Here is a 20,336-nt window from a genome sequence, read left to right as displayed (position 1 = left end):
ACGGAGCCCCTCCTGTCTGCAGGGGGAGGACTGTGGGTGTCCAGGTGGACGGAGCCCCTCCTCTTTGCAGGGGGAGGACTGTGGGTGTCCAGGTGGACAGAGCCCCTCCTCTTTGCAGGGGGAGGACTGTGGGTGTCCAGGTGGAGAGACAAAAGGCACAGGGGACAGGCTGGCTGTGGCCAATGTAGACGCTGTCACACATAGACGACACAGGCATACTTCAGGTCATGCACTGCTGGTCAGACTGAGGATCAGAAAAGAGTGGTGTGGGGATGGGAGGCCCCACCGTGCCCTCCCGGTCTCCCACAGGGCTGCTCCAATCCTTGGCCGGCGGGCCGTCCCAGGGAGCACCGCCATCACGCGAAGGGTCTTATCTGCAGGGCACTGGGGTCCCCATGTCCAAGGGGCCTGCACAGTACTCTTCACTGTCCAACCGGCTCCAAGCTGGAGGGCTGCAGGATGGCTGCTGACACCCCAACGCCACATGGGACAGGGCCCGGGCCGGACGGAGGGCCGGGGCCACAGCGTGCGTGCTCAGTGGCACTGACCCCGGGTCTGGGCTGGCAAGAACGTCTAGCTGTGCAGACACAACACACAGTGAAGCAGGCAAGGAGCTGCCCCCCTGGGACAGTGTCCCCAGCAAGGCGGCTGCCCTGCCCCTGGCAGTGAACACAGGCCCTACCTGCCCTTGTGCCCACCCCACCCACCATCAGGATCCCTGTACAGCGGGGTGGGAGGGGACAGACATCTGAGTCGTCCAGCGCGTCCAGAGATGGAGGAGTTCGAGGCAGAGACCGGTGTGGCTTCAGGTCAGGGCCGTCGGGGGAGGGTCTGTCCTGCGGGACTGGGGGCTGGGCGACAGGGAGATGCAGGTGGGCCTGAGGGTGGGTCATGGCGTCACGGCACAGGCCACGAGGAGACGTGGACGGGGGAGGGGCGTTGGATGGCAGTGCGAGCTCCAGTCCTGCTTTGGGCATGTTTATCTTTTAAGATTCCAGTCATTTTCTTCACAAAGAAAACACGAGAGCAGACCGTGGATGGTGAATAGGAACTTTTCAACAAAAGCAGCCACCGGGCCTTGCCGACGGCACCCCAGCCTGCCCCCCAGCGTCGGGGAGGGGAGGCACGCGGGTGGCGAGGCGGGCGGCGGGCCCCGGGGGGCGCCGGCCCGAGTCCAGCCTGTCTTCTCTCCGAGGTCGTTTCTTGGGTCAGTGGAAGGAATGACGAGGAGCAACGAGGGCAAAGTGCAAACACGGCAGCTGCCCCGACGGGCTGGGCCGGGCCGGGGGCGGAGCGGGGTCCTACCAGTTGTGGTTGTCCCAGCCCTCGTCAGCGGTCGTAGAGGGGGCTGCCGTCTTGGAGGCCTTGGCCCTGCCCTCCCCGGTGGGCTCCCAGCTCTCCCAGCCGTCGCTGTTGCTGTTCCTGTGGTTGGACGCGGAGCCCGAGCCCCACACGTCCCAGCTGTCTGAGCTCCTCCGCCCCGTCGAGGCGTCCGCACACGTCCAGCTCTCGCTGCTGGGCGACTTGGTCTTCGCGGGCTCCGCGTTCCCGAAGGTCTCCCAGAAGCTCTGGTCCAGGGCGCTGTTCTGCAAGTTGTCCCCACCGCTGTTCTGGTAGCTCTGGCCCTCCGGGGGCCTTGAGCAGAGGGAGAAGCAGGCTCAGCGGCTGTCACAGAGCCAGGCCTGGCCCGGAGCACCGCCGCCAGCCCTCAGCCCAGTCCTCGTGCCAGCCAGCTTGCCCGCTGAGCCTGGGCAGAAGTGGCCCGACCCTGCCAGGCACATCTGCCCACCCTCGGGGGGTCAGAGCACTGTACACAGAGCCAACCTGGCCCGGGCCAGGCTGTGCCTCGGTGCCACGGGCCCGGGGCCCATGTGGAAGGGCAGGCAGCGCCCCCCCCCTCCCCCCCGCCCCAGGCAGCTCAAGCCCCACGAGGCACGTCAGGAAAGGAGGGGGATGGGGCCCTCGGCAGGAGCCTGAGCATGGTGTGGGCCCAGGAGGCTGACGGCTTCGGGGAACCTGAGAAAGCCCACCAAGAGGGGACCCCAGATCTGGGGTGGGAACACAATATACCTATCCAAAGGGTCCTCCGCCTTCCCAGAAAAAAAGGTGGTGACATCCCGCCATCCTTTACTGCCAACTCCCTGAACCTAGAAGGCAAAGAGGCTAGCCAGGTCCTGCCACGGGCCAGCAGCCCCCGGCGGGCCTCTCCGACCGACACCGCACACCCAGGCCTTGCTCGAGTCAGCAGTGCTCAGGCATGTGTGGGAGGCCCCGCTTGGTTTCCCACGGTGTCCTCCCTTGCCCCACCCCCTTCACCCTAAGCCTTTTCTGATGTCACTGGCAGGACACCATTGAGCAGAAAAGAAAGACCAAGGTCTCGGTAGATAGCTGTTGGCACTTACCACAGGAAAGGCCAATGGCAGAGAGAAAAGTGGAAGAAGCGACAGGTTAGTGGCTGGCAAGGCCCCAGCAGTCAGGCTGTTTCCATATTCCTCAAGCCCTGTGGCTCCTAGAGGAGGCGGGCATTGCCACACCTGGCCAGGTCCCGCGTGGGCAGGGACGCTGGCCCCAGGGCCTGGAGTATGGAGACTGGCTCTGGCTGTGCTCACGTCAGCAGGGCTGCCCTACCTTCGATGCCAACTGAGAGACCCCAATGGACACATCATCCAAAATCCTTCCCTCCTTCACCTGCGCGGTTTAAAGGGCACGGTTAGGGGACAACGCCTCGAACAGGGGCCACCTGGAACGCCTGCTACACTGCCACAGAGAGGTACCGCAACCCCTACAACAAATCCAGCCTCGTGAGGCCTCACCCACCACTACGAGGAGGACATCCGTGTCTGGGCCTGGCCCGATGCGGAGGAAGGGTGGGGCGGGTGACCCCCCCCCCCCCCCGCCAGCCTGCGCCTTATTCACACCCTTCGAGGGCTCAACCGGCCAGCAGAGGGCAGGCAAACGCAACACGGGCATTGGGGTGCCTAGCAGAGGGAGGTGAGCCTGGGGTGGACTGAGCAGAGCAGGTGGAGTGGGTGCCAGGTCCCCTGGACCGGAGGAGGGTGGGGGCGGCCCCGCTCTCCAAAGCCCCCGGTGTTCACACTCCCCCTGGGAAGGAAGGGCCTGCATGGGGCACATGCGTACTGCCGGTGCCGCCCATACCTTCTCCTGGGCGGGCTTGAGGACGTTCTCGTTCAGGCTGTGGCCCAGCTCTGAAGCCTGCGGGAAAGGGTGCTGTATGAGCTCCACATGCACACGCGCGCGGCAGGGCTCTGTCGGCACATCAGGAGACAGCAGCTTGGCCAAAAGCAAGGGAGAGCGAGGGGAAGTGGACGGCGGGGGGCAGGGGTGGGGGGCGCAGGTAGGCAGATGGCACAAGGATGGAGACCAGAGACAAGGGCAGCGCCCTTGGGCCTCCCTCACGTAGCACACGGGCTGGCTGGGTCGGCTCACAGGAACACGCCAGAGCCCACGCTCTCGTCCAGGAACGGGAAGGGCGGGGACGCCGCCACCTGCAGGCCTCTCCTTCCCTTCCTTAGAGCAAGCACTGACCCCACAGGGAGGGTGGACAGAGGCGGGGACGGGGGAAGGGCCCCGCCTCTCTGCAGCACCATGGTGACCGTGGCCCTGAGCTCCCCCGCACAAGGCCTCTCCAGCAGGTGGGATTCCCGGGGCTCGCCAGGCAGACTCCGGTGTATGCTTGAGCAGTAGTACCTGGGCGCTACACCAGGGGCCAGCTGTCCACCCCAGCTCCAGCAGGCCAGGGAGGAGGCACGAGCACAGCACACAGGTGACCAAGCACACAGACGGGAAACAGCCAGGAGCAAAGCACATGCTCAGCAGGTATGGGCAGCAAAGCACATGCACCAGCAGACGCGGGCTTTACCGGCTCTGGCTGCTGCTTATAACCCCAGAACTTGACCCCGGTCACCCGGAGCAGGTGAGCAGAGAGAGAGCAAGGGAGTAGGAGCAGGGTTTAGCAATACCCAGGAAATCCTCAAGAATACCCCCTCTCCACAGAACTGGCTTTTCTCTCTTTCCAGATGGGGTCTTTATGCAGCCCAAAACATGGGTATCCTGCCTCAATTTGTACTCTGCTTCACCGGTGCTGGGATTCCACCACGTTTTACCATGCTAGGCCTGACTTGTTTCCAGTGGTGGCACCAGACCCCACCAGCCTGCCTTGGGCCCTTGCACCAACAAGGTCCAGAATCCTGAGTGCCTCAGAAGTCTGACCTGGAGGCCGAAGAGGTGGCCCAGGATGGACGCTAAGCACACGAGGCAGGCGAGAGGCCCTGGGAGGCAGAGGTGCGGGCTGCAGGGCCAAGGGGCCTCGGGAGAACCGCTACTGCCCTTCAGGGTGTGAGGGCGGGCACAGAAACGTGCCTGCAGAGCCACGAGGACGCCAGTCGGAGGCCTGCACACCTCACGGCTGCCGCCCGGCTACCCCGAGTCCTCACGGCTGCCGCCCGGCTACCCCGAGTCCTCACGGCTGCCGCCTGGCTACCCCGAGTCCTCACGGCTGCCGCCTGGCTACCCCGAGTCCTCACGGCTGCCGCCTGGCTACTCCAAGTTTTGAGGAAAAACAAAGAAATGGCAAGGTCCAGACGGCTGTGCCCAGCACAGATCACCCACAGATCACCACAGGACAGGGCTGCTGGGTGGCGGTAGCAACCTTTCCTGCTGAGTGGCTGAGGCCCAGACAGTCCAACTCCCCCCCGCAACAAGGAGGCCGCTGCCCCCCAGCTGCCGGAACGGAGGCAGCCATGCTGGCAGGCGAGGGCAGTGCGGACCTTCTGCACTCGGACCCTCTCAGACCCTGGGCGCCTGGCCCACGGAGCTCGGGACACTGCATGTGACATCATAGATGAGGTTTTAGGCTTTGTCTCTCTTTCTTTTTTTTTTTTTTTTTGCCAGTCCTAGGCCGTGAACTCAGGGCCTGAGCAGTCCCTGGCTTCTCTTTGCTCAAGGCTAGCACTCTGCCACTTGAGCCACAGCGCCACTTCTGGCCGTTTTCTGTATATGTGGTGCTGAGGAATCGAACCCAGGGCCTCATGTATAGGAGGCAAGCACTCTTGCCACTAGGCCATATTCCCAGCCCCTAGATGAGGTTTTAAAACACATTCAGGGGCAAAGCCTCTCCTTTTTACCTTTTGACTTGCTTGGGATCCAAATTTTGTAGCCTAAAAGGGAAAATAAAGGTGGTTTATTCCCTCGGCCTGTCACTCCCAGGACTCTGTCCTGACACGGGCCATCCAGCAGCAGCTGCAGGGGGCCCGGGGGTTACAGGAAGGCCTGGCTGGGGACACCCTCCATTCCCAGCCGCGCCGGGGGAGCCACATCCTCCCGGCGGCGGGGGCCAGGTCCGGACGCCGCCCTACCCGCCCTCGGTAGGCCTTCCTGCAGCCCCAGCCTCCACTCGCCAAGGTGCCGGGGACAGCTCGGGGCCCGGCGTGTCTGTGCAGGCCGTGTCCAGCACCCGAATGCGGACACTCCGGGGAAGGAGAAAAGGCCTGGCATGGATGCCCAGGCGGGACGATGCCTGGCCCTTCCCTGCCCTCCAGCCTCTCTCCAGAGACAAGGCAGCAGAGGCCCCAGTCACTCCTCCAGCCCACCCCCTCTGCCCTCACCACTGGCACTTGGTAGGTGACAGCCACGACCAGACATACTTCCCCTGCACCCCAAGTTCCCCCCTCATTACAGGCAAGCGTGAGAGAGAGCCCAGCACAGGTATCTAAGCACGTATCACTGGGGGGTCACATGGGGTCCTGTCTGTGGCCCACCCTCTGCAGGCACCTTGTTCCTAACCCACAGAGAACACCCACTGCTCCAGGAGAACAGTGCCATCCTGGTCCCCAAGGCCGCAGGCCAGCCTGCGGGGGAGTGGGAAGACCCAGCAGTCAAAGCTCCTGGACGTCCTGGACTCCCGGGACTCCCAGGCCAATGGTGACTGCAGCATGTTTTGAGGTTACTTACACCTTCCTTGGCTGCAGAAGCAAACTTGCTGGCTCCCATGGTAAAGCTGCTCCAGCCCTGGGGAGACAACGGAGAACAAGCCATGTGGCACGGTTCCTGGCGAGGCTGTGCCCAGACCCACGCAGGCTGGGGTCCTGGGCCCTGGGCTACGCGCTGCAGCGGAGAAGAGAGGCGCAACACAAGCACCTCACACACCTCCAGGTTCCTGTGTCCGGTGAGGAACGAGGCAGCTGAGTGCCACAGCTCAGGCCACCCTTGCCACGCTCAGCACACATCAGCACCGTGTGTCCCGAGGACGGACAAGCCAAGAGAATCCCGGGCGTCTGTGGAGCCCACTTCCCCATCTCAGCCCAGCCTCACCCACGGCGTCTGCGGAGCCCACTTCCCCGGCTCAGCCCAGCCTCACCCACGGCGTCTGCGGAGCCCACTTCCCCGGCTCAGCCCAGCCTCACCCACGGCGTCTGCGGAGCCCACTTCCCCGGCTCAGCCCAGCCTCACCCACGGCGTCTGCGGAGCCCACTTCCCCGGCTCAGCCCAGCCTCACCCACGGCGTCTGCGGAGCCCACTTCCCCGGCTCAGCCCAGCCTCACCCACGGCGTCTGCGGAGCCCACTTCCCCGGCTCAGCCCAGCCTCACGCAGAGGACCGGACACAAGGCAGACAGGGCTCACCCAAGGCCACTCTAAGCTCACAGTTGCTTTCCTGTATGCCCCCCCACAGCAAATTAAAGCTTTCCAAAAACAGTCGTTTGAAACCAAACTTGACCCGACCCCCCAAGAGGAAATGCAAGGGACCCCCTCACTGGGAGACATCTATCTACGTTCTGCTACCACAGGGGTAGTCATCAGCAGAGGATGGGTAGATGCAGACTCAATCAACTTTGGGGTGGGGCTAAGAAAAAATGATGACAGGTTTTAGGCGAAAAGCCTGCTTTTCCTACCCAGAGAAGACCTGGCCTGACCAGGGAGCATGGCCACGGCCGCTGGCGCCTGGCCCGGCAATCACAGGGAATCTACCGGGAAGGACTCCAGATCTGCAGGCCAGGGTTTCTAAGACCCACAGGGAAGCTCCTTAGGGGCCACGATGCCAGCTGGAAACCACCGGGGGTTTTTTTGGCTTTCTGAGGCAGAGGCTGCCCCCTGGTGGTGCCCTGTCCGCTGGCCATATCGGCCGCAGGGGCGCCAGCAGGCCTCACCGAGTACAGGGATGACATGGCATTGTTGAGGAAGTCGTCTTCTCTCTTCTGAGGTGGCACCGTGTTTCCAAACCCCACGTAGCGGTTCTCCTGGGCCCTGAGAGTGAGCACAAAAGCACCAGGCGGGGACATGAATCTCGCTCTCTCCTCCGGGGGAGGCGCTGACTACAGCCTACAAGTCTCTCCCTCTTCACATCCACTAGGGCCTATCTTTAAGCTACTTGACATTAGAAGTCAAGCATATGCTCGCTCAGAAGTTCCTCTGCCACCAAACCAGCAGCCAACATTCCTAAAAGCAACATCAAAACAATGTTTCCAGGAATAAAAGCCCATTTATAAATGTACCATCTAGCCGGGTTCTGGTGGTTCACGCCTAGCTACTCAGGAGGCTGGGATCAGAGGATGGTGGGTCAATGCCAGCCCAGGCAGAAATGTCGAGATTCTTATCTCCAATTAACCAGCAAAAAAGCTGAAAGTAGAGGTGTAACTCAGGTGGTAAGAGTGCCAGTCCTGAGTGTACAAAGCCAAGCAAGAATGCAAGGGGCCCTTAGTTCAAGGCCCAGTACACGTATACACACACACAATATTTAAAAAAATAAAAAGCATCTTTTTTTCTTCTAAAGAATTAGGTCTTCCTGGGCTGGGGATATGGCCTAGTGGCAAGAGTGCTCGCCTCGTATACATGAAGCCCTGGGTTCGATTCCCCAGCACCACATATACAGAAAATGGCCAGAAGTGGCGCTGTGGCTCAAGAGGTAGAGTGCTAGCCTTGAGCAGAAAGAAGCCAGGGACAGTGCTCAGACCCTGAGTCCAAGGCCCAGGACTGGCAAAAAAAAAAAAAAAGAATTAGGTCTTCCTCACAACCTCGATACTTGACCCTATCCAGTGAGCTTGAGGCCCTGCATTCAAATACCCATACTGTAAAGTAGAACGCCTCCCATTCGACCTGGGCTGGCTGGGGCTCACTACACGCGTGCCGTGAGGGGACACGGGGTGGCCCTAACCCTGCGACAGCCCTCAAGGGGTGGCCTGCCCCAGACACCCGCAACTCCTGCTATGGCAGCTGGAAGGGCCTTACCCTTGGTAGGACCTGAGGTCATCATTCAGCCAGTCCTCGAAGGCCTTATCCCCTGAGGTGCTCACATTCTGAGGCTGGCTGGAGGATCTGAAATGAGAGTGAAGTCCAGTGAAGCCGGGGGTCCCGGGAGCAAAAGGCGGGGCTCACAGACCGTGGTGGCTTGGCATGCTCGCCAGAACCACACGGTCCACGGGACAGGGGCTTGCACACATCTGGAGAGTACCAGGGGCCAGGCCCACCTGCCGACGGGGGGAACACTGCTTGTTAGTCCAGGTGTGCCTTTACTGGGTGCGTTTTTACTAATGTTTTGAAAAGCTGTTTTTTTTTTTTTTTTTTTTTTTTGGCCAGTCCTGGGCCTTGGACTCAGGGCCTGAGCACTGTCCCTGGCTTCTTCCCGCTCAAGGCTAGCACTCTGCCACTTGAGCCACAGCGCCGATTCTGGCCGTTTTCTGTGTATGTGGTGCTGGGGAATCGAACCTAGGGCCTCGTGTATCCGAGGCAGGCACTCTTGCCACTAGGCTATATCCCCAGCCCCTGAAAAGCTGTTTTTCATACTGACTTTCAGAAGCTGCTCTGATTGGAGCCGTTTCTACAAGTGAAGGGATCCCCGAGCGACAGCTAAGACCAAGGCTAAGCTGAGGACAGCAGGGAAGCCCCAAGAGCCCCGACAGCCACCTGTGAGCAGCAGACGACAGCATCTTGGGCTGAGGTGGGGTCCAGTTTTGGGCAGGTGATGACTCTGGAGACCACTCTCTACCTTCAGCCAGCGTGGCCACCTGAGAAAGGGACATGAGGCAGGAGGGCACGCACACGTGCACTGTCCTCGCACGCACACCCAGCCCTACGCGCCAGCACCTCTGCAGGCTCTGCCTGGGTCCCGAGGGCCACGGCTCAGGTTTACACACCAAGTGTAAGTGCAAGGCTGCAGTAAACAACAGTTTTGGTGAGCACCTGATCAGTGCCACTGCAACATCATATGCACAGGCACCCACTTATTTGGGCCCCAAACAACGACTTCACAGGGTGTCAGAGATGCGCTAGAGACAGTATGATCCGTTCCTTTCCTCCTAGTCACAGCCAGCCCAGCCCGCCTGCTTCCCCGCTGGGCAGGAGGCCCCTGCTCTGGAAAAACCTGCCTACCAAAGCCTCTACAGCCACACTGCAGCCCCCACAGGTGCATGGCCTGCGGCGGGGCCGAGCGGGGCCAGTGTTTACCTTATCTCTAAAAAGGGCTGCCGCCCTGCTGTTGTACTTGTCCTGCAGGGACCAGTCAGGGTCGTAATCCTCCTGTGCCTCCAAGAACTCTCGGAATTTCGCATTCCCACCAGCCTTCATCTTCTCCAGCTCGATGTCCTTCCATTTGTCCATTGTAACAGAGCGCACAAAGCTAGAAACCAGAGGACTGATCCAATCACCAAACACAAGCAGAAATCCAAAAGCCCCCCGGCTAGGGTCAGGCTGTGAACTGGCCATGGGTGCTTCCTACGGCTGGGCAGGCCGGAAGCCCCACAGAGGACAGCCAGGCAGGTGACACGAGAGGCTGTGGAGCTACTGGGGCAGGGCCACCCAGCAGGACCAGTACCCCAAACTTCCTAGTCAGGGAGCCCTTGGTCAGCAGGCCCCCACCATGACAAGGAGCCTGGGTGAGCCACCAATGGGGCAGAGGCTGAGAGGACACTGACCTGAGGTGCACACCAAGCCCCCGGTGTCTCCCAGAACACTCCAGGCAGATCCAGATGCCGTAGCTCACACTCACCCACTGAGGGTTGAATGCACCACACTCGAAACAAACCTGCAAAGGGCCATGTGTAGATTACCAGGCAGAGTCTTCCCCGAAATGGGTGCAAATGGTCAATGGAAGACTAAGTGTCCTCGGTGAGGCGTGATCAATGAAGCCGGACACCTCACGCAAGGGTAGTGTGGTGAGCGCTAGGGGTGGTGCGGGTCAGCTGGAGGGTGAGGCCTGGGAGGCTCACCGCCACCAAGATACTCACATTGTTCTCATCTTGCACTCGGACTTCTTTAAGAACTTTCCTGGTTCTTGGACTGGCCATGATGCTGCAAAGGAGGAAAACAAACCCTTATGCTTACCAGCAAGTTACTTACAAGAAAGGAAAGAAACTGGCAGTTCCAAAACTACTCTGAAAGAACTGAGCTGCTACGAAGCCACAGCACAATGCTCCTTTCTACAGGCCAGCCCAGAGCCCACACTCGAGCAAGGCTCCCAGGCCAGGCCAGGCCAGGCCAGTGTGGTCATAAGGAAAACCAGGAAACCACTGAGGCTGTCTCCACCCAGTGCTGTGCGCACCAAGACCGTACTTTATTTAAAACACATCTATATATACACACATATACACACATACATATATATGTATACATACACATCTCACAGCTTTTAGTAGTAAAACACACGGGGAAGGGGGCATTGACAAAATAAGCAGATTAGCTGCAAAGCCAGAATCCCCACCTAGAATGGCAACACAACAAGGGTGGTATGGGTTCTCTGCCCTTTCCAACTCTAGACTAAATGCAGGGGGTTCCAGCCTGCCACTTGCATCAGAGTTTTACCTGACTACACACCTGTGGGAAAGTCTATGAGCAGTTCTCTGTGGGGTCCTCATGAGGGGGAGGCGGCGACAGTGACTACAGCACTGTCCTTATTGGATGCCAGCCCGGGGCCACTGGGCCTGTCACAAGAACAGACTGGGACACTCGGGCTGGAGAGAAAAGCTCCTATTTATTTATTTATACATCTACTAGTTTTAGCAAAGCTCAAATTCAACCAGTGACCTGTTTAATTCAAGACCAGGAAAATCAAAGCTGGAGGAAAGGGGTGGCACCAACCACAATGTCAGACATAAATTAACCCACACCAACACTCGTGGGACTGGAGGCAGGACCTGGGCCTTGGGCCCTCTCCCAGCCCACCACTGAGGGTGTGTGGCCTTCCCAGTGGTCCTGCGTACTGCTTCTTCACCCCCAGGCCGCACATCCACAAGCACACAAGCAGGGCTGGGAACATGGCCTAGTGGTAGAGTGCTCGCCTCGTATACATGAAGCCCTGGGTTCGATTCCCCAGCACCACATATATAGAAAACGGCCAGAAGTGGCGCTGTGGCTCAAGTGGCAGAGTGCTAGCCTTGAGCAAAAAGAAGCCAGGGACAGTGCTCAGGCCCTGAGTCCAAGCCCCAGGACTGGCAGAAAAACAAAACAAAAAAAACAAGCACACAAGCAGCATGCTCACTACCACTGTGCTACAGGTCTAAAGATGACTAGTTAAGACTGGCTTTCTATTATGATGAAAAGTAGAACTTAATGTAAGGTACACTTTCAAAAAAGAGAAAAAAAAACAGAAACACTAATCATACATTTTTCTCTTTTTTTTTGGTCAATCACCAGGCTAGAACTTTGGGGCCTGGGCACTGTCCCTGATGTCTTTCACTTAAGGCTAGAGCTCTACCACTTTGAGCCGGGGGGGGGGGGGGGCATCATTTCTGGTTGTCTAGTGGTTATAGACAAAGAGTCTCACAGCCTTTCCTGCCCAGGCTGGCTTCAAACTGTGACCCTAAGATCTCAGCCTCCTGAGTAGCTAGGATTACAGGTGTGAGCCACCAGTGTCCACCTTCTGTATATAAATTTTAATCTTAAGCCTGCAGAGATGAGGTCTCCACAGAGGGAAGTACCTTCTCCTGCTCACCTCCACTGGGCCCCCCTGGTAAGCCACCTGATGTTAGGAGGCTAAGTGTCTTCTGTAACTGAAACAAAAGCCTAAGGCCACCTTAGCATCCCTCCCTCCATGACATGCCAGGATGTTGCCCTGAACACCTGAGCGCCGACTCCCACACGCAGGGCCCGGGGTACACACGGCTCAGTCAGGCAGAAGACTTCTGATAAACACGTGTTTGGAGAGACACCTGGTGGGTTTGGGTTTACAAAGCTCTCTGGACACACTGCTCACATCAACCACGAGGACTCTGTGTGCAGGGGGCCTGGTCTGACGGCGGGTGGCACTGCCTGACCTGCCCAGCGGCAGGGGCTCATGCCCCGGTCCACATGACAGAGGCAAACCAAGGCGCAGAGCTGACAGGACCACTCAATCCCTGTGCCAGCAAAAATAAGGTGGGAGGACACTCGCCGAACCACCAGGGGGAGAAAGGAGAGGGAGGCTCTCTAGGGTTTACAACGCCCTCCCCGGTGTTACCAATGTGGGAGGTTTGAAAGCTTCTGCTTACTTACCAGAAACGCCACGTCTAAGAATCACAGGAAAGCAACCAGCTGACAGCTTTCAAGAGCATAAAAGCGGTCTAACATGAAACACGGTTCAAGACTCCCTAACCCCTCAAACCAACGCTGCTCCTTCTTTAGACGGACCTAAGCTCGGCTAAAGGCAGAAGCGAGTGAGAAACCGCTGAGGCCGCACCAGGGCGTCCGCACCCCGAGCCCACCTCGGAAACCAGGGGCGGGGAGGGGGGCGCTCCGTGACGGGAGCCCCCGCTCGCTCGCTCTCCACAGCGGCGGCCCCTGGCCTGGGTGGGAGGGCGCGGGGAGGGGGGCGCTCCGTGACGGGAGCCCCGCTCGCTCTCCACAGCGGCGGCCCCTGGCCTGGGTGGGAGGGCGCGGGGAGGGGGGCGCTCCGTGACGGGAGCCCCGCTCGCTCTCCACAGCGGCGGCCCCTGGCCTGGGTGGGAGGGCGCGGGGAGGGGGGCGCTCCGTGGCGGGAGCCCCGCTCGCTCTCCACAGCGGCGGCTCGGGGCTGGGTGGGAGGGCGCGGGGAGGGGGGCGCTCCGTGGCGGGAGCCCCGCTCGCTCTCCACAGCGGCGGCCCCTGGCCTGGGTGGGAGGGCGCGGGGAGGGGGGCGCTCCGTGACGGGAGCCCCGCTCGCTCTCCACAGCGGCGGCCCCTGGCCTGGGTGGGAGGGCGCGGGGAGGGGGGCGCTCCGTGACGGGAGCCCCGCTCGCTCGCTCTCCACGGCGGCGGCCCCTGACCTGGGTGGGAGGGCGCGGGGAGGGGGGCGCTCCGTGACGGGAGCCCCGCTCGCTCGCTCTCCACAGCGGCGGCCCCTGGCCTGGGTGGGAGGGCGCGGGGAGGGGGGCGCTCCGTGACGGGAGCCCCGCTCGCTCGCTCTCCACAGCGGCGGCCCCAGGCCTGGGTGGGAGGGCGCCCGAGGCCCGCCCTGCCCGGGCCGCCACCCTGGCTGGCGGAGGAGGCGGGCGCGGGGGCTGCGATCGGGGAGCACAGCGGCGCCTGGGAATCGGCGGGGCCGCCACCGCACCGCACCGCACCGCACCGCACCGCACCGCACCGCACCGCACCGCACGGCGGCTGCCCACGGGGCCGGCGGGAGGGCTCCGGAGCCCGGCCCCGGGCCGGCGCCGGCTCCCGCGGGGGCTGAGGACCGCGCCGAGGCGCGCCGGGGGGCCTGCCCGCCTCTCCCGCGTCCCCCGCGGCGGGGCCCCCGCACGGCGCCCGGCGCCGGGCCCCCCGCTTACCTGGAAGGGCCGGGCCAGCTCGGGTCGGGACGGGGCGGGGTGTCGGGACGGGGCCGGCCGGGCGTCGGGTCCGGACCCGCGGGGCCGCCGCGCCCGGAGCACAGGTCGCCCACCGGCCGCCAGCAGCTTCCGGCGACGTCGCGCTTCGCAAGGCCTCACGGGAGACCGGCCGGACGGGACTTCCGCCTCCGTGTCGGAGCCCGGAAGTGAGGCCCCGGTCGGTCAGTGCTCCTTCCGGTCCCGGGCCGGGCGGCTAGCTGGAACGTTGCCGGAGTTGCTGGAAGAAGGGGGCGCCCGGCGGGAGGGCGCCCCGGGGCCGGGGGTGGGGGGCGGTCGGGATGGGGCGCCCGGGGTGGGGGACTTCCGGCGGGAGGGCGCCCCGGGGCCGAGGGTGGGGGGTGGTCGGGGTGGGGCGCCCGGCGGGTGGGGGGCGACCGGGGGGAGGGACGCGGGGGGGAGGGGCGGTGTGGGGGCGCCTGGGGCTGTGTGCCCGGCGGCGAGGGGCGCCGGGTGGGAGGGCGCCCGGGGTGAGGGCTGCCCTAGTTGGGGTGAGGCCCTGTGGAGATGTGGGGGGTGGCCCCCAGGAGTACACCACCTCCCCTCCCCTGTGCAGTGCCTGGGCCACCGGCAGAGGTGGGTGCCCGCGGAAGGGCACCCTGGCGCCACCCCTTGGGGGAAGCTGGCGGCGGCCATAGGCCCTGTGAACCGTAGCCTCTGGGTGAAAATGGGTAGTGTTTACTCTGTGCCTTCGGTGTCGCCTGACCTTTTTTTTTTTGGTGGTACCTGAACTCAGGGACTGGCGCTGACCAGGCAGACAGGTGTGCAGCCTTTTAAGCCAGGCCTCTATTGTGCTTTGCTTTGTTTGTTCCCCAGAAAATCTTGCTAACTTGTCCCCTGGCCTTGAACTGCAGTCCTCCCCCACCTCTGGGTAGCCTTTGAGATGACCAAGAAAGGAGAGAGAGAGAGAGAGAGGTCTTGAACCCAGGGCTTGGTGCTCCTGCCCAGCCACCACTTGAGCCACCAGTCCGTTTTCATTCATTAATTGGAGACCATTGCTTTTCTTCAGGGGCTGGCATTCCTCCAGGTCTCAGCCTCCTGAGTTGCTATGATTACAGGCCTGAGCCACTATCTCCTGCACATAATATATGGGGTTTGTTTGGTGTTTGTTTTTTTTTTTTTGCCAGCCCTGGAGCTTGGACTCGGGGCCTGAGCACTGTCCCTGGCTTCTTTTTGCTCAAGGCCAGCACTCTGCCTCTCGAGCCACAGCCCCACTTCTGGCCGTTTTCTGTATATGGGGTGCTGAGGAATCGAACCTAGGGCTTCATGTATATGAGGCAATCACTCTTACCACTAGGCCATATTCCTAGCCCCATAATATATGTTTTTGTTGAGGCAAAATCCATTTTCAGTAAAGCATATAGTTCACTGAGGAGTTTGGTAAACATTACCCCTTTGAGCCTCCTCCACAATGAATAATAGAATGTGCCCTGCAGAGATGGTCACCGTTGGCATTTCTAACCCTACCTGGCCTAGAACTTCATATAAATAGAATCACACACCAAAAAGCTCACAATACGATGTTTGTATTCCTCCTTACTCATCAATAACTCACTCCTATTGCTGCATGGTCTTCTATTGGATGGATATACACTCCTCCATTCATATGTGGAACTGAGATTGTTTCTAGATTTTTTTTTTTTTTTTTTTTTTTTTTTGGCCAGTCCTGGGCCTTGGACTCAGGGCCTGAGCACTGTCCCTGGCTTCTTCCCGCTCAAGGCTAGCACTCTGCCACTTGAGCCACAGCGCCGCTTCTGGCCGTTTTCTGTATATGTGGTGCTGGGGAATCGAACCTAGGGCCTCGGGTATACCGAGGCAGGCACTCTTGCCGCTAGGCTATATCCCCAGCCCCTAGATTTTTTTTCCACTTAATAAAGCTGTTATGAATAAAGCTGCCTTGAAACTTCATGAGCCACTTTTGTCTATTTCTCCTGGATAATTTGTAAGTGTGGATTGAACTTTATAACAGTGCTAAGCAGCTTTCCAGAATGGTTGTGCCATCGTATTCTGGTCTCTGCTGCAAACAGGCAGGTGGCACAAAATCCTGTCCTTGGCAGTTTATTTGCACTTCCCTCAGCACTGATGAAATGTGCTCTTAACGCCCTTCCAGCTGCTTGCACCAGCACCCTCGCACCGCCAGAGGGCATGCCTGGGAGGGAGAAACCACTTGGTAAAATGAAGCCACTGTCTGTACAGAACTGGTGCAGTCCAAGGTCACTGGTGGGTCTCAGCAGCATCTACACAGGTGTGAAGTGGTGTAGACATCCTGAGGGCAGGACGATAGGCTCCACACGTTCAGACTGTGTAGTTTCAGTGGGCTTCCTGGGAGAGGCAGACAGAAGAAGTTGGAGGAGGGAAACGGAGGTGTTCCTGGGAAGGCACAGCTGCACAAACTCTGACGACTAGTGGAGGCTGTTTCTGGTCTGGGGATGGTAAAAAGTCACTGCTGCCTCCTCACCCAGTGTGTGTGTGTGTGTGCGTGCACGTGCACACACGCGTGTGTCTCTGTCTCTGTCTGTCTGTCTGTCTGTCTGTCTGTCTGTCTCTCTCTCTCTCTCTCTCTCTCTCTCTCTCTCTCTCTCTCTCTCTCTCTCTCTCTGCCTCCCTGGCTCTGGCAGGTCTGGAGCCACATTCATTCTCAGAGCTAAGATGGAGGTGTGGCCCTTCCAGGGACAGGACAGGTCATCTGCCACCTGGAGTTCCTGTGATCCCCTCTGGCTCTGCTGTGTCACAGTTTTACACAGCGGCAAGTGTAGAGACAGGGAGGAGATGCCCATTAAAGCCAAAATGGCAATATATGATGAATGGTACAGAATGGGTAGCTGCAGACTGGAGTAAGATAGATTTGTCTTCAGATAGACAAATTGCAATTTTTCTTTCAGAGCTTCAGGGCAGTCCATTCATTGTCAGTTATAGTAATGTGATATCTTTGTGGCTTCTGCCCTGCGGTGCTCAGATTGTCTCTATTAGAGTAACAGGACAGTAAAACGAGTGTCTCAAGCTGGACAGTTCCAGTGATCAAGGGACGAAGCTGTTGAGAGCCAGGCAGGAATCCAGATTGCCAGTGAGGCTGTTGCGACCCAGGAAGTGCACCCTTTTTCTGGGTGCAGCCTCCCCATCGTGGGGACTCCAGCTTCCTCAACCCTGAGACCTGCCTTGCCGGATCACAGGCCCTGGGCCCTAGGTGCTTGCGGTGAGGAAGTTGCTGTGGTGCTTAGCAACTATGCATCCTTCTGGTAGGAACCCATTGCTTCCATGGAAAGGAGCGAAGACAGTCTAGTAATTTGGATCAACAAGGGACTAGGGGTGTGGCTCAAGTGGTTGAGCGCTGATCTGCCACATGAAAGGCCCTGAATTCAATCCCCGTACTACAAAGAAGCAAAGGGAAAATGAGCAGGGGCGCCAAGACTTCCACCCAGCACTGCCCTGTGGAAACAAGGCCATGAGGCTGCACCCCCTGGGCTGGGAACCTGCCAAGGCCGGCCCCTGGAGAGGGGAGGCTCTCACTCCCAGGCCCTGCCTGGGGAGCAAGAAGTGTTACTTGTTTCTATCTCTCCCCACTGCAACCCTGCAATACCACAATGGATCCTTGCTAAAACTTGGGGGTGGAGGGGTAGAGAACCCAGAAGTTGTATTCCAGATGCACATAACAACGGATGGGGCCTGAACACAGCTCCCGTGGCTCTGTGTGGGTGCCCAGCCCCGTTAGCTGCTCCTGAGGGCCCAGCCAGCCCCCAGCAGGCTGCAGGCTCTGCGGAAATAGCTAGTATTGGTGAGGGTTAATTACAGACTCCACACTGTAAGTGTCCGGGGCTCAGCCTCCTGAGTAGCTAGGATTGAAGGCATACACCACCAGGGCCCAGCCAGAGAATCCGTGACTGTCAGCCCTGTTGCAGTTTTCTCTGTGAGCTGGGTCGAAAGCCTGGGAACTGTTTAGTGCTGGCTCCCTTGACTCTCCAAGCCATTCTGGGTGCTTCTGCATTGGGGATCTGTATTTGCATATTTTTTTCTCCTCTTTTTTTCTTCACCAGGTAGCCCAAGCTGTCTTTGAACTCATGATCCTCCTGCCTCTACCTCCCAAATGCTGTGGTTACCACACCTCAGCGGCTTCACCTCAGGGCCTCAAGCTCTTGCTCGGCTTTTTTTTTTCCTCATGTCTGGTATTCTACCACTTGGGCCATGTCTCTACTTCTGGTTTTTGCTAGTCATTTGTAGATAAGCAACTCTAGGAATTGTCTGCCTGGACTGATTCCAAGCCATGGTTCCCAGACCGGAGCTTTCTGGGCACCTAGGGTTATAGGTCCAGCCACAGGCACCCAGCTGCATGCCTGCTTCTCACGACCTCTCCCTGCTGGATGTCATCGAGCCATTTGTCTTTGCCATGCCATGAACAGGAGTGGAGCCTGCGCGTAGTCTTGGCGTGGTCTTGGGCGAGCAGATGGCTCTGGACAAGCCTGTCCTCTGGCCTGGCCCTTCCAGGAACGTGCAGCTGTACTGAATCTCACGTGTGCGCAGAGCTTGGCCTGCTCTCAAGCTCCAGGCCTAACGGCCCCAGTCCCAGGGTCCTGGCAGGAAGGCCTCTTGTCCCCTTGGCCCGCCCCTCCCCTCCATGCCTGTCTTAGATGGCAGTCTTTGTTGACAGAAACATAACTCCAAATGCTTTGCTTTCTTCTTTGATCCTCAAGTTGCTGAGATTAAAGATGAGGTCCCAGAGGAATGTTGTGAGTTCCGGGACCTGGGCTCTCACGGGGGGGGGGGGAGGGCGGGGGGGCGGGGGGGGGCCCCAGGGCCTGAGCAGGCTATGTGGCAGGGACTCCTGAAGCCTCACTGGCCCACACTGAGGCCTGGGGCTTACTTAGTGCTTCCTGTACCAGAGGTGCCTGCCGTTCACACACTCACATCATCCAGGCCAAGGTCCGCATTCGCATCCCTCTGCCAGCTCCCAGCACCCACTGATTCCATACTTGTGCTGGAAGAATCTACACCAGCCCTGGGACCCCCGTGGAGGCCCTGGCCTGCTGCTCAGCGCTGACAACTTGAGAAATTGTGGTGGCAGCCCATGTCTAAAGACAGCACTGAATCTGGAGCTCAGTTCTCATCACCTCTTCCTTGTCCGTGTCCCCCTCTTCCTAGCTGTGTGAGCTCCCCAGACAGCTGCCTCACCTGAAAATGAGGGTCAGATCACTTGCCCCGAGGGGGGGTAAGCAAGCACACTGGAGAAGCAGGCAGCATCTGGTCCCTGCATGTCCAATCCACATGACCTTGAAGCTACTACTTGTTCACTGCCACCCCCAGCAGAACGGCTGGTCACAATGTAACCAGGGCATGCAAGATAGAGACAAATGGGAGGAGGCTGGGTTGGGCTGGACTGAAGGGACAGAGCAAGGTGGACAAGACATCACGCACAGTCCCCGGAGACAAGCTTTGAGTGTTCCCAGGCACTCAGTTGATTGAACTCCAGGTCAGTTGCAGCCCAAAAGCTCCCATGGAAGCCCCCTTGCTTTGGACAGAGAGGCAGGTTCCCATAAGTGCACCAAGGCCCGGGGCTAGCGGTACGTGGACTACCACGTGTCTCCGGAAGACCCCACTCTGTTCATGTCTGTCCTCCTGTCTGCTGGAGGACCCTTGCCTCACAGAGTGATCTCTACAGAGCCCCAGCCAGGACCTTCCTGGGGGACTACAAGGCACAAGAGTCCAAGGATGCCTGCTGTCTGCCCGGAGAGCTGGAGAGGAGCAGGCTGGGCAAGGCCGCGAGAGCACAGGCTTGAGCCACAGAGCCCTTGACTGCCTGACACCTCAGGTACAAGCTTGGCCCTGTGGCGGCCAGAGGCAGAGAGTCAGGGTACAGGGAGCACATACTCTGCCTGGAAGTGGGGGGGGGGGAGGAGATGACAGGGGCAGATGTGGGGAGGCCGCTGCGGCCACCTTGCCCCTGGGACGGTGCCGCCCCGCAGTGGGCAGAACATCTTTTTGTGTTTCGTGATATTGAACCCATATTGCACAAGAGCAGGGCTGATGGGGAGACACCGCCATTTGTGGTTGTCATGCTGTAAGACCTCAGGGCACACAGGCTTGGCAGCAGCACCCTCCCTAACATTCACCCCGCTGGGGACAAGCCCATCATGGTGCTGACTGGGAGTGCTTCAAAGACCCCAGTGCTTGTCACTCAGTGACTACCCGTGGACACCTCCAGGGAAGTCTTCCAGATTCACCGTCTCTACCTCAGGCCTGGGGGTGATCGGTGGCCCAGTCCCACCAAGGTTGCCCTGGGCAGGCACTCCACTCCCCCACCAGCTGGCCGGCTCTCCCCGTCAGAATTGAAGTTGGGGTCACGCCACTCCTCCGAATCTCTCGGGAAGCTGACCCCTCCACCAGCGTGGATTAACCTTCTGGAGTAGCTTTCTTCCTGAAGCTGAACACCTTGACCGGGTCCTGTGTTAAAGGGGCCTGACTGGTACCCTGCTGCCCGTGAGCTCTGCACCACCAGCGCGGGTCCCGGAGCAGCCGGGCGGGGGGGGGGGGGGTCCCATTCCAAGGTTATCCTGATA

General features: G+C 59.7%; 1 protein-coding gene across 4 annotated transcripts; it reads right to left on the bottom strand.

Moving 5' to 3' along the window:
* Window positions 1–219: 219 nt before the first annotated feature.
* Arfgap1 (ADP ribosylation factor GTPase activating protein 1) lies at window positions 220–13,862 on the bottom strand. 4 transcript variants are annotated; one of them, XM_048349738.1, is made up of 13 exons: window positions 13,732–13,862; window positions 10,237–10,300; window positions 9,925–10,034; window positions 9,458–9,629; window positions 8,918–9,018; window positions 8,243–8,329; window positions 7,165–7,261; window positions 5,971–6,027; window positions 5,145–5,177; window positions 3,157–3,213; window positions 2,629–2,688; window positions 2,071–2,147; window positions 220–1,635 (listed from the first exon to the last, which is right to left on the bottom strand). In XM_048349738.1, the coding sequence occupies exons 2-13, from the start codon at window positions 10,294–10,296 to the stop codon at window positions 1,302–1,304; spliced, it is 1,245 nt and encodes a 414-aa protein (XP_048205695.1). In that variant the 5' UTR covers window positions 10,297–10,300; window positions 13,732–13,862; the 3' UTR covers window positions 220–1,301. The 4 variants fall into 4 exon arrangements, with proteins under 4 accessions (XP_048205695.1, XP_048205696.1, XP_048205697.1 ...); XM_048349739.1 differs by lacking the exon at window positions 2,629–2,688; XM_048349740.1 differs by lacking the exons at window positions 2,629–2,688; window positions 3,157–3,213.
* Window positions 13,863–20,336: the final 6,474 nt, after the last annotated feature.

This window comes from Perognathus longimembris, chromosome 6 (genome assembly GCF_023159225.1).
Source record: "Perognathus longimembris pacificus isolate PPM17 chromosome 6, ASM2315922v1, whole genome shotgun sequence".
NCBI classification, from domain to species: domain Eukaryota; kingdom Metazoa; phylum Chordata; class Mammalia; order Rodentia; family Heteromyidae; genus Perognathus; species Perognathus longimembris.
This window is presented reverse-complemented; position numbering and strand designations above follow the sequence as displayed.

Coding starts and splice junctions, on each gene's coding strand:
- Arfgap1 (XM_048349738.1), bottom strand. CDS start 10,296: ATGGCCAGTCCAAGAACCAGGAAAGTTCTTAAAGAAGTCCGAGTGCAA. Junction 9,019..9,457: donor CAGCCCTTTTTAGAGATAAG/GTAAACACTGGC, acceptor TCCCTTTCTCAG/GTGGCCACGCTGGCTGAAGG. Junction 7,262..8,242: donor GACCTCAGGTCCTACCAAGG/GTAAGGCCCTTC, acceptor GCTCACTCTCAG/GGCCCAGGAGAACCGCTACG.